Here is a 17544-nt window from a genome sequence, read left to right on the forward strand (position 1 = left end):
ATTTCCAGAGGTGTATTATCCAAACCCCCAAGAATTCCTCTCAACACATGGCTATGATGCTCCCCCACTACTTCTACTCATGATCAGAGATGCACATATCGTCAGCCACCAAGGGACATGCTCAACTGGTTGAAGTCAAACAACTGAGAAGCAAATCTGTGGTATTGAGCAGAATATTTGCTGTAGCCCATCTTTTATACCAAGACAAAACAATGTACATGATAACACTTCCAATCAATTAAGGTCAGAAGCCATGAGAGCCCCTTATTATTATTATTATTATTATTATTATTATTATTATTATTATTATTATTATTACTATTGTCGTCATTATTATTATTCTGTGAGTGTGAAAGTGAATGTGTGGATGTAAGGTGGTGGATGTAAAGAAAGCAGAGAAACTAAAAGCCCTTTAATATTTGTTCTCTAATTGCAATTTCTTTCAGATGCCTGACTGCCACAAAGGTGTTGTCATTGATGGTATCGAAAGTATGTTCAGTCCCAGCTTCCTGTCGCTTGAACAGGTCATCCTTAGAGCCTTTAATAACAGACGGTACATTTTTCATATCAGCCTCAGACTGGATTTCGGTACTTACCAAAACAGGAAAAAAGAATTAAAAGCACGAGAAGGTCAGTATATTGTTTGAGAGTTCTTCAGGCATAGCTGTGATGTTTAAGAAGTTTGCTTTGCACCCATGTGGTTCTAGGTTGAGTTCCACCATGTGGCATCTTGGGCAAGTGTCTTCTACTACAGACTTGAGTCAACAAATGCTTGAAGAGTGAATTGGGTAGATAGAAACTGTATGAAACCTGTTGTATGTGTGTATATATCATCATCAACATCATCAGCATTTAATGTCCGTTCCCCATGCTGGCCTGGGTTGGACACTGTTACCAGAACTGGCAAGCCTGGGGGGGGGGGGCTGCATCAGACTGGTCTGATTTGGTATGGTTTCTACAGCTCGATGCCCTTTCTAACGCCAACCACTTTACAGAATGTGCTGAATGCTTTTATGTGGCACCGCATGGGCGTTTTTATGTGGCACTGCCCTGGGTGCTTTACACAACCAGAAGTATTGGTCTTAACACTTCTGCTGTGGGGTATGGGTCTTCTTGAGTATGGCCAGATGCCCGGTATCTCAGTCCTTTGTCATCACATCTGAAAGGTTCAGCTTCCCAAGGTTGTTCTTAAGTACTTCATTCCATGTCTTCTTGGGTCTCCCACTTCCATCCACTTTGAGAGATTGGCACTTCTTTATGGAGCTGTCAGCATCCATCCACATCACATGATCAAACCAGCACAGTCTCTTCTCTTGCGTACAACAACAAATTCTTCTTATGCCTAACTTCTCTCTCAGAAAACTGGCACTCTGTCAAACATGTACACTTACATTAGACATTCACTGGAGCATACTAGTCTCATTCCTTTTTAACCTTTGCATGTCCTCTGCATGTAGGGCCCATGTCTCCCTACCAAGTAGAATTGCTTTCCATATACATGTGTCATACAATCTTTCTTTCACTCAGAGAGAGAAACCTTTCGTAGCCAACAGAGATAAAAGCTCTCTGAATTATTCTTATTCTAGGCTGTCACACTCCCCATGCATCCTCCCCAACAACTAATTTGGTCCCCTAGGTAGCAGAAATTATCTACTACCTCTAATGAGTCACCAAAACTTTTGAGAGAATCAGTTTCCTGAGTCTCTAAAGTTTCTGTGGATCCTGTGCATCTTCCACATATGAAAACTATCTTCTCTGATAACCTTCCAATTAACCCACTACACATCCTGTGTCCATAGCTTACACTGGGTATACTATATGGAGCTCCTGCCTACACCTTTCCTATAAATTGAACAGGTCCACCTACCTGAGTGGAGTAGGGTCCTATCAGTTTTCTTGCTTACTCGGACCTTAGTCTTTGCTAAGTTAACCTTAAGGCCCTTAGATTCTAGGCTTTTTTTTTTCCCACACCTAAAATTTTTCTTCTAGCTCTGATATGGAATCTGCTATGAGGGCTAGTTCATCAGCTAATTACAATTAGCTCACTGTCTCCATGAAATTGACCTTTAGAGAACTTGAGTCAAGTTTGTATTTGTAGTAAAGATTGTTTGCCAACATAGCATGGCAGTCCTAGTTTAGGACTAATGTTGCTGTAATTTAGCCCCAGGAGACATTGTCTCCAGCTGGCTATACGACACGATCTGTGTCCTAAACCAGGACTGCCATGTTATGTTGGCAAACAAACTTTACTACAAAGTACTGTTGCTGAATAATATCTCTCCTTGTGAAATTTAAAAATAGTGATTTTCTAAGTTTGTATTTGTTTATGGAAAACTGTTTGATATTTAATGATTAATATATTCTTTAGAAAAGCAGAAGATTCTAGAAGATGAACTGGAGAGGAAATGGATTGAAGAAATGTCCGAGGGAGAGTATGATGCAATGTCCGAGGAACAAAGGGCCCGAGTAGAAGACCGATTAATGGTAATAAAGAAAAATAGGATGAGAAGGTAAGTTGTTTGCAGTGGAAAGACTTAATGCTTTACCTATCTATGTCATTAGCCACTATCTCCTGCCTCCCATCATATATGACAACTAACTGACTGGCACCCTGTAGGTTACAACAACGAGGGTTCCAGTTGATCCAGTCAACGGAACAGCCTGCTTGTAAAACTAATGTGCAAGTGGCTGAGTATTCCACACAGACTCATACCCTTAATGTAGTTCTTTGGGAGATTCAGCGTGACATAGGTGCAACAAGGCTGACCCTTTGAATTACAGGTACAACTCAGAGTTGGCAGCTGAGTGAAATAAAGTATCTTGCTCAAAAACACAATGCATTGGCCTTATAGTCATGAGCTTAACATCCTAACCACTAAGCCATGCACCTTCACATATGATAACTAGTACATCCCTGAGCCTATGGCTTGTCCCAACACCTTTCAGCTTCCATAGCTTCCTTTGGTAGATTGTCTTGTGTTTCAGAATCTCTCCCCTGTGCCGTGGTAAGTTGTCTGCTCTGTCACTTGTTATTACAGGTATCGAATCTTTTACCTGGCAACTTTGGGATCGGAGGTGGTCCAGATTTCTGGATTTCTGGATTTTCTGGATTTCTGGACACAGGCTAAATATATACCAAAAATATAAAATAACCGACAAAAAGTAAAGAACAGAATTGTCTGTTTTGGCATGGCTTCTACAGCTCAATTCCCTGCCAATGCTAAACACTTTGTTGAGTGCATTGAGTACTTTTTTTTCTCATTTCACCAACACTAGTGGGGTTAGCAAGTGCCTTGCAAGATAGGAGAGTACTCCTTGACTAAGTGGGATTGTAGTAAGGAAGGAAGTGGCTAAATGTCAGGTATTGAGAGGCTGAAGTATGACAGAGGGATGAGCAGAGGTGTCTGGCTATAGAGGAGGTACGTGTATAAGGGTAGTTGGGGAGAATCAAAGGAGAGGAGAGATAATTACTGATGGTTAATGTACAAGGATGGAGGTGTGGTCAGTCGTGAATATTAGTATGGGAGAAGCGAAAGGAATAAGAGTGACGGAGGAAGGAGGAGCTAAGGAAGGAGGGGAGAAAGAATAGGTGTGGCTCAGGAAGGTTGAAAGGAAAGGAAGGAGGTAGGAGGAGCTAAGGAAGGAGGGGAGAAAGAATAGGAGTGGCTCAGGAAGGTTGAAAAGAAAGGAAGTAGGAGAGGCTGAGGAAGGTGGGAGGTAAAAGAGGTAGGAGGAGCTAAGAAAGGAGGCGGAGAAAGAATAGGAGTGGCTCAGGAAGGTTGAAAGGAAAGGAAGGAGGTAGGAGGAGCTAAGGAAGGAGGGGAGAAAGAATAGGAATGGCTCAGGAAGGTTGAAAGGAAAGGAAGGAGTTAGGAGGAGCTAAGGAAGGAGGGGAGAAAGAATAGGAGTGGCTCAGGAAGCTTGGAGGTGATAAGTGGTAGTAAGAGGAAGGAGTATAATAATAGTGTTGGTAAATCAGAAAATGTGGAGATAATGTGCAGTGTGGTCAAGAGAGAGAGAGAGAAAGAATTGTACAATGAGAGAGATGGCTGTCAGAGGCATTTGAGTGGAGGACAAAGGGGGCGGGGGAGACTGAACAACAGACATGAGAAGGTGATAAGAATGATCAGAAACTAAAAGAGTGTGTCAAAGATGAGGTAGAGCTGTCCTAAGATGTAACTCATAGAATTGTGATGAAGATTAACTTGAAACATTGGAGGAGGCAAAAATATAGATGGACATGTTATTGACATCTAAGGTTACTGAATACAACTGAAGTAGTTTGAAATGATTATCTGCATTAATTTGTTCTTTTTAGGGAAATTAAAGAGAAAGAAGAAAGAGAACGTAAAGAACGAGAAATGCAGGAGGCGGAAAACCGGCGCCTAATGGAAATGTAATTTTGGTTTCTCTGATTATTTTATGTAGAACAGTATTTCATAGGCACCATCTTCTGCCATTTTACACTCATGCTTTGTTTATTTCACCTGTATATACCCTGTATATACCCTCTATACACTCGGTGAATGGAAGTAGGTTAAGGGTGTGTAGTTAATAATTTCACTTCCTGCAGTGGGATTGAACCTGGACCCACACAGGACTTTCACTTCTTACATGGTTTCGGATTCAGCCCTACTGCACAGCACCTTGGGCAAGTGAGTTCCATGATAGCCCTGAGTCGGTCACCACTTTGTGAGTGAATTTGTTAAAAAGAAACTGAAAGAAGACACCTATATATATATATATATATATATATATATATATATATATATATATATATATATATATGTGTGTGTGTGTGTGTATATATTAAAAATGGGGAAGGCTGGTTTATGGGATTACCTTAGGTTTCCCATCCATAAAGGGTTGGACTTCAACTGATGATGTTTATTGACATTTCCTCTCCATAAATCCTCCAGTAGCTTTGCCCTATTAAATTCCTTTGTAATAAGAAACCCCTTACTTGAAAAACAGATGAGGATTGGCATTAGGAAGTGTGTCTAACTGTAAAAATCTAACTTTGATTGTTCTCCCATCTAAGTCATGCTAACATGGGAAAAGAGCTTTTAAAATGATGAAACTGTGTTAAATAAGTCTTCTAGAAGTCCATTTACAGTTGGGTTGGCAGTTGCTCAGATGAAGGAAGTTACAGGGTTGGGAACTTTGGGTTGAAGAAGAAATATCATGATTGCTATGATTTATACTGGGTTCACCATGTGATCACATGATCAACCAAACTTATCAGATGTTGTTGTTATACATCGCTGGTCACAATACGCTTTGCAGAGTTTTAGCTTTCGAATGATGCCACCCTGCTGACCAGGCAAGCAGGCCAACATTTCCCCTGATCAGAAGACTATTCTGTCACAGGGTGACCCATTGGCAACTGAGTGGACTGGAGCAACATGAAATGAAGGGTTTTGCTCAAGAACACAATGTACAACCAGTCTGGGAATCGAACCCATGATCTCATGGTCATGAGTGCAACACACCTAACCAACCTAACCACTATGTATTGTATATATATATATATATATAATGGAAGTTATTGAATAAGATGCTTCTATAAACTTTCTGTGGTATTTATGGCTCAGTGGTAACGTCCATATGAGTTTTATCTTCAGTGTTTATAACCTTGAAGAGGCAGCATCATTGGATTTTGGGGTTGATATTTAAGTTATGGCTCTTCAGTTTCTGAGTTCAAATCCCACCAAGGTCATCTTTACTTTTCATAATTTTGGTGGTGGTGGTGGTGGTGGGGAGGCAATAAAATAATTTACCAATTAAGTACTTGGATTGATGTCATCGATTAATTGCTCTCTCCCCACCCCCCGAAAAAAATTAATGGCTTGGGGCTTTATACTGTGATATCATTCGTTTATTTAATTTTCAGCAAATCAAAGAAAAAAGGGAAACGTCCTGCACCACCATCGAATGAAAAAGACAAAGACAAGAAGGCTGGCGCTCCTGGTAAAGGAGCGACCCTTGGTGAAAAGGGTGGGACCAAAGGATTTGGCCATAAATATGAAGGTGATAGTAAAGGTGGCCTCACAGAACGTCCTGACTCCCAGGCCACCGATCGGAATGACATGCCAGACGAGTAAGTATTGTCAGTGGGGGAGTAAATGTTATCAGGTGAATGTAGGAGGTGGGCATGGGTGGGTGGGCAGAAGTGGACACAGTGCAGCAGAAGAGGAAAAGTCAGTTGTACATTCAGATTTTGATATGGTATCAACTAGATTCTCATTCCACTATCTGAATTGATTGTCTATAATTAATTAATTATGATTCTGATTAAAAAACATTCAAATAACTTGAAACAATTCAACATCTCTCAGTCTGTCTTTTGATTACAGAATATGTTTGATATTGTTGTTTAGCATTTTGAAAATTTATTTTATTTTCTAGACGCCGAAAGAAGTCTGTTAGAAAAACCGGTGGAGACGCATCATCTAATAAAGGGAAAGAAGAGATTCCAGAAGATCCATATAAAGAACTGACCAAAGAAGAATTACTTGAAATGCAGAAGTATGTTCTTAGAATTTCAATATGAGTCATTTTCTCAGCGTTTCTATTTCTGAACATCACAACTGTTTTCTCTTCTTTCTTTTTCTCAATGCTACATGGTGTTACATGTGAATTTTAAGAAACAGCGCTTATCTTAATCACCATCATCATCATCATCATCAATGTTTAATGTTTACTTTTCCATACTTGCATGGGCCACACGGAATTGGTTGAGGCAGGTTTTCTATGACTGGATGCCTTTCCTGTAGCCAAACCTTACCTGTTTTCACACAAGGTAATATTTCTCTGTCAGCAGACTTGTTTTTCATACAACACTGGAAATGAGCAGCATCACTTGTGTGATGCTGCTGCTTGTTTGCAACCATCACACGAGGTCAAGACAAGGGTCCCCCCCCCTCACATACACACACGGGCTTCTTTCAGTTTCCATCAACCAAATCCATTCAGAAGGTTTTTGTCAGCCTAGGACTTTAGTACAAGGTTGACTTGGTCTTGGTTTCTGTTCTGAGATGTGCAAGATTGTAAAGGGATTCATCAGTTCTCCTGTGAAGGGAGACATCTACAAGAGATTCCTTGAAGGCAAACCAAAACAGCAATGACAAAGAAGATACTGAAAAGGGTCGTTGCCAGAACAATTCCGTTTAACTCCACTTCTGATCTCAAAGCTGTCTGATGTGAAACCATCAAACTGGACTGTGTCTTTGTTCATGGCACTTTTCTTGGAGCTGTTGAAGAAGAAATATCATAACCATTGTTCCATTGTTGAGCGTCGTGATCTGAAGCTGCACTGACTTTCTGGAAGAACTCCTTCTGCTAACCTCTGCAAGTGCTTCAACAGTATTCGGGCAAATGCTTTCCCTCTAATACATAGCAGTAACATGCCTCTGTAGTTGTTGCAGTTTTCCTTCTCTCTCTTGTTCTTATACAGGGTCACTATGGTGGCATTTCTTATGTCTTGTGAGACCTTTCCATGCTTCTAACAGAGAATCAAGAACTTCATCATCATCATCATCCACTTTCCATGCTAGCATGGGTTGGATGATTTGACTGAAGACTGGCAAACCAGAAGGCTGCACTAGGCTCTAATCTGGTCTGGCAGAGTTTCTACAGCTGGATGCCCTTCCTAACGCCAACCACTCCGAGAGTGTAGTGGGTTCTTTTACGTGCACCGGCACGAGGGTCAGTCAGGCAGTACTGGCAACAGCCACGCTCAAGTGGTGTTTTTTACGTGGCACTGGCAATGACCTTGCTCAAATGTTTTTTCACGTGCCACCGGCACAAGCGCCAGTAAGGCAACACTGGTAATGATCACACTCAAATGGTGCTATTTACGCGCCACCAGCACAGAAGCCAGTCAGCTGCTTTGGAAATGATCATGCTCAATTGGTGCTGTTAGCGCTCCACTGGCACGGGTGCCAGTCATCGAATTTGCGAATTTGATTTGATTTCGATTTAACTTGCCTCCACAGGTCTTCGCAAGCAGAACCCTAACCCTAACCCTAACTTGTATATATGAAGTAGGATGGTGTCCTTGTTCTCTTTCAGTATTTCTGCTGGTAGATTGTCATTGCCAGGAGACTTTCCACTTGTGAGCTCATCAATGGCTTTTGCCAGTTCCTCCTGGGTGGAGTCTTTGTCAAGTTCTGCCATCCCTGGAAGTTGGGCCATTACTTCTTGTAGGCTTTCATCTACTGATCAGTCTTGCGAGCAGAGGCCTGAATAAATGATCAACCCATCCCTCCATCTGCTGGTATTTATCTGTGATCTGCTCTCATGATACGGATTTTAGCTGTGCTAATTTATTGATCTGTGGTCCAAGAGCAATTTGTATCTTCTCAGCCAGTGACCCCTGACTGACCAATACCAGTGCCCCTTGACTGGCTCTCACACCCTCTGAACTTGGTTGATGCCAGGTCTGCCTGACTGGCTTCCGTGCCAGTGGCATGTAAAAAGCTCCATCCAAATGTGGCCGATGGCAGTACCCTCTGACTAACCCCTGTGCCGGTGACACATAAAAAACACTATCCGAACGTGATTGATGCCAGGCCCACCTGACTGGCTCCTGTGCCAGTGACATGTAAAAAGCACCCATTACACTCTCGGAGTGGTTGGCATTACGAAAGGCATCCAGCTGTAGAAACATTGCCAGATCAGATTGGAGCCTAGTGCAACCATTGGCTCTCCAGACCTCAGTCAAAATGACCAACCCATGCCAGCATGGAAAGCAGACGTTAAACGATGATGATGATGATGACGATAATATATATATATATAGATATATATATATATATATATATATACACACACACACACACACATACATACAAGCCTCACAAGGCTTTGGTTGGTCTGGGGCTATAGTAGAAGACATTTGACCAAGGTGCCACACATTGGGACTGAACCCAGAACTGCATGATTGGTAACAAACATCTTGTCACACACCCATGCTTGTGCCTGTTTGTGTGTGTGTGTGTGTGTGTGTGTATCCTTGTTTTGATTCAATGTGAAGGTTGTAATTGAGTATCACTTTCATGCAAGTGGCGCTGGTTAGACCAGTCATTCAGGGAAAATGTCTGGCCAAGAGGAGAAGTATTATCTTGCTTGGAAACAGGTGAAGGTTGGTGACAGGAAGAGCATCCAACCATAGAGAGTCTGACTCATGCAAGCATGAAAAGTAGATGTTAAACTATGATGATGACGATTGCTTCAGGTGGATACTATGAGATCTCTTTGAATGTCTCTTTTAGGTTCCAACTTTTTGACAATACTTATAAAGACATAATAGAGATATTGGAATTTTGGGACCGCGTCTCATTGCAAGCCAAATATCCACTGAGTCCGTCAGAGAAATCTGAAGTGGAAGACGTTGGTGGCCATTCAGCGAAAAAGAATGTTCGAGTGAAAGGTAAGGCAATTACGTTTCAGATTTAAAGAGAATATCCCATTGTATTCATAGGTGTGTGTGTGTGTGTTTTAGATTTGCACACGGAGGAGGAGATGTGCCCTTTTGGGCCCTTCTAAATTGGGGACAGGAATAGCTTGGTGACGTTGATGTGATTCATCTTCAGTTTGGTCTTATCTTCTGAAGATTGGTGTTTGGAGAAAGACATAATTGTGAGGAGTGTTTCGAGAGAACACAGGTCTAAGAAGGAAGAACTAAATAAATGGTTTTAGTTTGTGGGAGAAAACAGACTTGGGAATGAAAGAGAAGTAAACGAATTATCATCATCATCATCGTCACCATCACGATCGTGATAACCATCACCATCATCACCATCACCACCATTATCATCATCATCATTTCAATGTCTGTTTTCCATGCTGGCATGGGTTAGATGGTTTGACAGGATCCAGCAAGCCGGAGAGCTGCACCATGCTCCAGTTGTCTGTTGTGGTATGGTTTCTACAGCTGAATGTCCTTCCTCACTCTACAGAGTGTACTGGGTGCACCAGCACAGGTGCTTTTTTACACGGAACCAGAATGGAAACTTTTTATGTGGCATCAATGCAGGTGCTTTTCACATGATGTGACTGGACAATGAGGGGAAAAAAAGACAGACTAAGCAGGGGGAAAAACTTCAACATGCTTGGCCTAATAGATCACTTCCTGTAAAGCACCGGATGCCAGAATGTATAGTGTAATCTCACTTGACCTCACAGTCAGTACTCAGAGGTCAGAGGTCATGCACAACACTGACCTGCAGAAACCATATGTGGAACCAATTGTCACTGTTGAAAGGGAAATCCTAAAGGTTGTTGACCAGTTCATGCTGATGATGATGATGATAGTGATGCTGATGAGGATGAGGATGATGATGATGAGGCAGATGATGATGCTGATGAGGATGATGATGCTGATGCTTATGATGATGAAATACTGAACTTTGTATTGCTTTGTAATGGAAGAAAAAAACGAAAACATTCATGACTGAAATCCTCTGCCTTTGTTTCAATTAAGTTTGAAAATGAAGAACTTAAGAAAGTAACTTTGTCCTGAATAAGCAAGTGTTTGAAATGTAAATTAAGATAAAATTTTGATGGAAGGATTTAATTTAGATTACATTAAAACAGATTTGATGTCATAAAAGCAGAGATGGTCATAGCTGGATTGGTAGCTAAAGGGTTAATAATCTTTTTTTTTTCTTATCTGAAAAGTGACATTAAATGCTTTTATTACTTAGTTCTAGAAATATCTGCTTAACTTAGACTATAAATGATGTTAGAGAAGAAAATGGTTTTAATTGCCAGTGACAACTGAACTTGTCGATATAATGTCCACAGACACTGATTATTGGTAATCCAGAAACACAGTGGAGTTCTTACATTATTTACATAATTGTCCTCATCTTGTTTGTTATTAACACAACGTTTCGGCTGATATACCCTCCAGCCTTCATCAAGTGTCTTGGTGAAATTTCAAACCTGGGTTCTCATTCCTAAGGTTAAGGAGCACGGGTTTGATTCCAGGCAGTGACCTCAATAATAATAATAATAATAATAATAGTAACATCAAAAAATACCTTAGGAATGAGAACCCAGGTTTGAAATTTCCCCAAGACACCTGATGAAGGCTGGAGAGTATATCAGTCGAAATGTTAACAAACAAGGTGAGGACAAATATCCGTCCAATGTAAATAATGTACATAATTCCTCATCTCTTAAATATAGAACTTTAGTTCCTGTCTTCTTATTTTCCTGTAGACAAATTCCGCGACTCAGAAAAGGAGAAAGAAAAGTTTCATGTAAGTTGAAGAATTTAATTAAATATCTTCCATTACTTGTCATTAATTCATAGCAGAATCAATCCAAGTTGAATAAGGTGGAATTGAGTTAAAAGTTTGCTCAGTGAATAAAGGCAATACTAAGATATTAATGGCCGGCTTGTGGAAGTATTGCATACTTAAAACTGTAGCATGGCTTTTCTGCTGTCATTCCTCTCCTTTTCCCTGTCCCTCTCCTTTTCCTCTCCCTCTCCTTTTCTTGTTTCTCTCCTTTCTCTGTTTCTCTCCTTTTCCTCTCCTTCTCCTTTTCTTGTCCCTCTTTTTTCCCTGTCCCTCTCCTTTTCCTGTTTCTCTCCTTTCTCTGTTCCTCTCCTTTTCTTGTTCCTCTCCTTTTCTTGTCCCTCTTTTTTCCCTGTCCCTCTCCTTTTCCTGTTTCTCTCCTTGGTCTGTTTTCCCCAGGTTACTGAGTGTTCTTTATATTTACTATGTACAAGGCACCCTACCTTGCATTGGTGTTATGCACTCTCTACATATGAAGGGTAAGAAAGGTTGCTTCTCAAATGCAGGTGCCATGGAAAATATAAAGTGGTTGGCGACAGGAAGGGCATCCAACCATAGTTGACGCAGAAGCTCTGTACAGCCCATCAAACCATCCGAATCATGGCAGCATGCTGCTGCTGATGAGACGAGGGTGATTGTCTGCTACATCAAGCATATTGGCTGACCATGCAGAGGCTCTCTCATTGTGATTTTACCTTTTCTTCTTCGTTTAGTGTCAGCAGAATAAAATGTTAGCAAGAAACAAAGTAATGGCCAGCCGTAAGGGAGGGCGAGGGTAAAGAATGTGGGGTTGACGGGATGCTGTTCCTCGTTACACAAGCATCATGATGGTGGGGAGGTAGAAGAGTGATGAAAGGCGGGAATTAAACAGGGACTGACCTAATGAGTGTGTGGTAGAGTTCATCAGGGAGAAGGTGAGTGGTAGATGGAAGGTTAATGAAGAAGAGCAGTAGAGAGAGAGAGAGAGAATTAACCAATATTAAAGCAAATACGGAAAATCTAACCCCTAAATTCCACCACCATCTTTATTAGCATTACTGTTATAGACCCTACTATTACCACCTCCAACCCTCCACCAATTTTTATCCTCCTCCTCACTCTCAGCTCTACTCTGACAGATTCCTCCATCATCATCATCACGATTATCACCTCTGTGAAGGCTTGTGGCTTAGTGGTTAGGGTACTGGGCTCATGGTCGTGAAGTTGTGAGTTCGATTCCCGGCTGTGCATTGCATCCTTCAGCTGGCAAAAATGAATTGTACCCATAATTCAAAGGGCCACATTGACACACTCTATGTCATGCCAAATCTAACTGAGAATTACATTAAGGGTATATGTGTCTGTGCAGTACTCAACCACTTTCATGTTAATCTCACAAGCAGGCTGTTCCATCAATTGGATGAACTGGAACCTTCATCGTCATAACTGACAGAGTGCCATTTTTTTTATTATCACCACCACCACCACCACCACCACCACCGCTACTGCCACTGCCACCACAATCCCACCCTTCTGTTTTTCTTGAAGAAAACTCATTTTCTGACCTTGGAATATTCCATTCTCTGATGCATATCTTATTTCAATTTCTAGCCATCGGTCACACACTTGGAAAAGAAATGTTCTGCGATTTACATTTCTATAGATGAACCTGAAGTCAATAAAGAAAAGGTCGATCCTTCTCTTGGAGTTCCTCACATCCTCATTGAATGTACCGAAACTGAAACATCCTATCTCAATCAAATCTTGAATAGCAGCAAACTTCCAGTTGTTACTGAAGTAAGTTCCATTGTTTGAAATATTAAAATTGTGTAATTCTTGTGTTTTTTCTCTTCTCCCTGTTTTTAAACTACAACAACAACAAAAATCTATAAATTTAAATCTTTTTGTTCATGCGGAATTGTTTTTACCCTTTCGTTGCCTTATTTCTGTTGGAATCCATTTCGTTTGTTTCGGTTAATTTAAGCAAATAATCTTTCATCTTTTACTTGTTTCAGTCATTAGACTGTGGCCATGCTGGGGCACCACTTTTGAGAATTTCACTTGAATGAATCAACCCCAGTACTTATCTTCTTTTTAATCTCAGGAACTTAGTCAGTTGGTCTGTTTTGCTGAACTGCTAAGTTACAGGGACGTAAATACATCAACAAGCAGTGGTTGGATGCAAGCACACACACACACATACGCACATGATGGGCTTCTTTCAGTTTCCATCTACCAAATCCACTCATAAGGCTTTGGTTGGCCCAAAGCTATAGTAGAAGACACTTATCCATGGTACCATGCAGTGGGACTGAACCTGGAAACATGTGATTGGAAAGCAAATTTCTTATCACACAGCCACAAAACTTATTGAAATAATTTTGACATTGTTAAACAGTTTTTTCTGGAATTTGGAACATAAATTAGTATGAAATTTTGAGGGAAAATTCTAATTTAGATTACATTAAAACTGGAAGTTTGTATTATGGATCCAAGGAGGTCTTAGCCGGATGGGTGTGTGGGTTGGTTAGTTGGTATGAAAAGGGTTAGATTAATTTTTGGTGTAGTTGTGAATAAGAACTTAGAAAGAAACAGGTTCCCTATACAGACTTACATCTATCAAATGGAAACAGGAACTGAAATCTGTTTCAGCCATTGCCATGGTTACTTCAACAATCATCATCATCATCATCATCATCATCATCATCGTTGTTTAACGTCTGCTTTCTATGCTGGCATGGGTTGGACTGTTTGACTGAGGACTGGTGAGCCAGATGACTGCACCAAGCTCAATCTGATCTCAATCTGATCAAAGTTTGGAATTTGGATTCATTAACTGTAAATTACTGCTACCTCCATTATGTCATCAACTTGCCCCTCTCCTCAAAATTGTTGGCATTGTACCATAGTTAGAAAGAATTATTATTAACTGCCTGATTGGCACTCGTGCCAGTGGAACGTTGTTTCAGTATTTGTAAATCTCAGAAACTTATAAACAGTGGAGGTGAGTGGTTAGGGTTAGGGTTAGGGTTAGGGTTAGTGGTTAGGGTGTTGGGCTTACAATCCTAAGATTGTGGTTTCAATTCCTGGACCAGGCTGTGTGTTGTGTTCTTGTGTTCACGTTGCTCCAGTCCACTCAGCTGGCCAAATTGAGTTATCCTGCAATGGACCTGTGTCCTGTCCAGGGGGAGCAAATATATGCCATGAAAACCTGGAAACCATCCCTATGACTAGGGAAGGAACTTCACTTTTCTTTTTCACATGATAAACGTTCCTGCTATTTCTGTCAGGAGCGGTCAACAACAAGTGAACAAAGGTCCCTTACTGCTTTCTCTCCTCTGCCTTACATAAACAAGACTTTTCTCAAAAATCCTTCTGCATGACCTGTAACCTTGCATCAATTCAAATTTAGTCACACAGTTCTCGAATCTGTCCGTTACGCTCTGATAATCATTGGAATCACTAAACTCATCTTCATCTTCCACAACTTTCCAGCCTCCTTCTTCTCCATTTTTCCATGCTCTTTATCTTGCACCTTACCATCCTCTGGGATAGAGATATTGATAATCTGGGCCCCTTTTTTTTCTTTCTTGTTGGTGACTACATTGTCTGGCCTTCTTGCCTCAATCATTCCATATCACATTGAATGGTGAAGTCTCACAAAAGCTTAAATGTGTCATTCTCTAACACTCCTGATTTCTGCTCATGCCACTTAGCTCTGACAATTCCACATTTCCCAGAGATCATCCAGTGGATATATCTGGCAACACTATCGAGTCATCTTTTGCACCTTCACTCTGCCAACTTTCACAACAATATCTGGCTTATTTGCCAATCTGTACATACTGGAAAGTTCCAAAGAATAATTACATTTTCTCCCTCAGTTACAGCCTCAGGGTGGTGTTTGTACCATTTGTCAGCAGTTTTATTATCATCATCATCATCATTATCATTAAGGCAGTGAGCTGGCAGAATCATTAGGATGTCAGGCAAATGCTTAGCAGTATTTCGCCTGTCCTTACGTTCTGAGTTCAAATTCCACCGAGGTCCACTTTGCCTTTCATCCTTTCGGGGTTGATAACGTAAGTACCAGTGAAACACTGGGGTCAATGTAATCGGCTAGTCCCCTCCCCCAAATTTCAGGCCTTGTGCCTATAGTAGAAAGGATTATTATTATTATTATTATTATTATTATTATTATTTAGTAGTCTTATTTTTATCATGTGCTTTCACTGCACTACCAAGCACAGCTCTGAATGCCTTGGGTATGTGCTGTGGTTTGTTGTGCTGCTCTTATTTTTACTGTATTGAATGTGTTTTACGTGTGCAGTGCTTGGTGGGGCTATTTTCTGTGTGTTATTATTATTATTATTATTATTATTATTATTATTATTATTATTATTAGGGTGGCAAGCTGGCTGAATCGTTAACATGCTGGGCAAAATGTTTAGTGGTATTTCCTCGGTTGCTGCATTCTGAGTTCAAATTCCACTGAGATCGAGTTTGCCTTTCATCATTTCAGGGTCGATAAATTAAGTACCAGTTGAGTACTGGGGGTCAATGTAAGTGGTTGCCACTGTTAGGAAGGGCATCCAACCATGGGAACCAAGCCAAAGCCAGATGGCAGAGCTTGGTGCAGTCTTCTGACTTGCCAATTCCTGTTAAACCATCCAACCCATACCAGCGTGGAAAGAGGGCATTAAATCATGATGATGGTGATGATGATTAGGGCAGCAAACCAGTAGAATTCTTAGAGCATTAGGAAAATACTTTGCAGCATTTATTCCTACTCACCATGTTCTGAGTTCAAATTCCATGGTGAGAGTCAACTTTGCTTTCATTCCTCTTGGCTTGATAAAAGAAAATACCAGTCAAATACTGAGGTTGATGGTACTGACCAAAGCCCCTCCCCTCAAAAGTCCCCAAAATATAAAACTGTTATTATTGTTTTTGCTGACATTTTCTTAGTTTAATGTTTACAAATTTTACATTCTATTTTGTTAGGTTTTAGATGGCCTGGGTTTAGGCCCCAAAGGTCCACCTATACCACCCCCATCTACATTTGCTGTTGTACAATACCCAGTGAAGAGAAAACCTCCAGCTGGGGCTGATATATTGAAACAATACATATTTGTGGCCTCTTCTCCTTCAGATCCGTAAGTATGGTTTACAATAGAATATAACTGAAAGAAAATGCAATTATGTATGTGTGTGTGTATCTGTATGTATGTACACACACACACACGTGTGTATCATCATCATTTAACATCAGTATCCCTTACTGGTCTTGGGTTGGCTGGTTTCACAAAAGCTGGTAAGGCCAGGTGGGGCCACACCAGATTCCATTTGTTGTGGCATGGTTTCTGCAGCTGGATATCCTTCTTAATGTCAGCCACTTGACAGAGTGTACAAGGTGCTTTTTACGTAACACCAATACCAATGCTTTTCAAATGGTGCTATCACCAGTGCTTTTTACATGATGACACCGTCGCTGGTGCTTTTTACGTGGCACCCTCACCAGTGCTTTTTACATGGTACCATCACCAGTACTTTTTATGCGGAGCCATTGCCAGTACTTTTTATGTAGAACCATCACCATTGCTTTTTTATGTGGCACCATCACCAGTGTTTTTTATGTGGCACCATCACCAGTGTTTTTTATGTGGCACCATCATCATTGCTTTTTCTATGGCACTGAAGAAATTGAATTCCTAGAAAAACTTAATGTTGTTTGTGACCTAGCAGATCTTATATCTTCAGTTTTTAATGACATCCAACAAGAATGTGTTGCTGAGCATGTGGTAGATTTTAGCCTAAAAAGTGTCCATATTGTTTTTGTCGTCATGGAGATACTGGACCAGTGTCTGCAAGCTGTTGTTCAGTCATGATAGATGTTTAAAAGCCTCAGGCCGACCAAAGCCTTGTGAGTGGATTTAGTGGAAGGAAACTGAAAGAAGCCTGTCATCATCATCATCATCATCATCGTTTAACGTCCGCTTTCCATGCTAGCATGGGTTGGACGATTTGACTGAGGACTGGTGAAACCGGATGGCAACACCAGGCTCCAGTCTAATTTGGCAGAGTTTCTACAGCTGGATGCCCTTCCTAACGCCAACCACTCCGAGTGTGTAGTGGGTGCTTTTACGTGTCACCCGCACGAAAACGGCCACGCTCGAAATGGTGTCTTTTATGTGCCACCCGCACAAGCCAGTCCAGGGGCACTGGCAACGATCTCGCTCGAAAATCCTACGGGAGC

The 17544-nt window shown here is 41.0% G+C and overlaps 1 protein-coding gene across 1 annotated transcript in view; it reads left to right on the forward strand.

Annotated features, from left to right (window-relative positions):
• LOC106880950 (hydrocephalus-inducing protein) overlaps positions 1 to 17544 on the forward strand; it is a gene marked incomplete at its 3' end in the record, with an annotated part of 180276 nt that overhangs the window by 78991 nt on the left and 83741 nt on the right. The window contains exons 38-46 of the mRNA XM_052974127.1: positions 447 to 630; positions 2369 to 2510; positions 4319 to 4396; positions 5894 to 6100; positions 6409 to 6528; positions 9276 to 9433; positions 11230 to 11270; positions 12900 to 13085; positions 16293 to 16444. Coding sequence (XP_052830087.1) covers positions 447 to 630; positions 2369 to 2510; positions 4319 to 4396; positions 5894 to 6100; positions 6409 to 6528; positions 9276 to 9433; positions 11230 to 11270; positions 12900 to 13085; positions 16293 to 16444 — 1268 coding nt within the window. The remainder of the gene's footprint in view (positions 1 to 446; positions 631 to 2368; positions 2511 to 4318; positions 4397 to 5893; positions 6101 to 6408; positions 6529 to 9275; positions 9434 to 11229; positions 11271 to 12899; positions 13086 to 16292; positions 16445 to 17544) is intronic.

The sequence above is a fragment of the Octopus bimaculoides genome, chromosome 1 (assembly GCF_001194135.2).
Source record: "Octopus bimaculoides isolate UCB-OBI-ISO-001 chromosome 1, ASM119413v2, whole genome shotgun sequence".
In the NCBI taxonomy this organism is placed as follows: domain Eukaryota; kingdom Metazoa; phylum Mollusca; class Cephalopoda; order Octopoda; family Octopodidae; genus Octopus; species Octopus bimaculoides.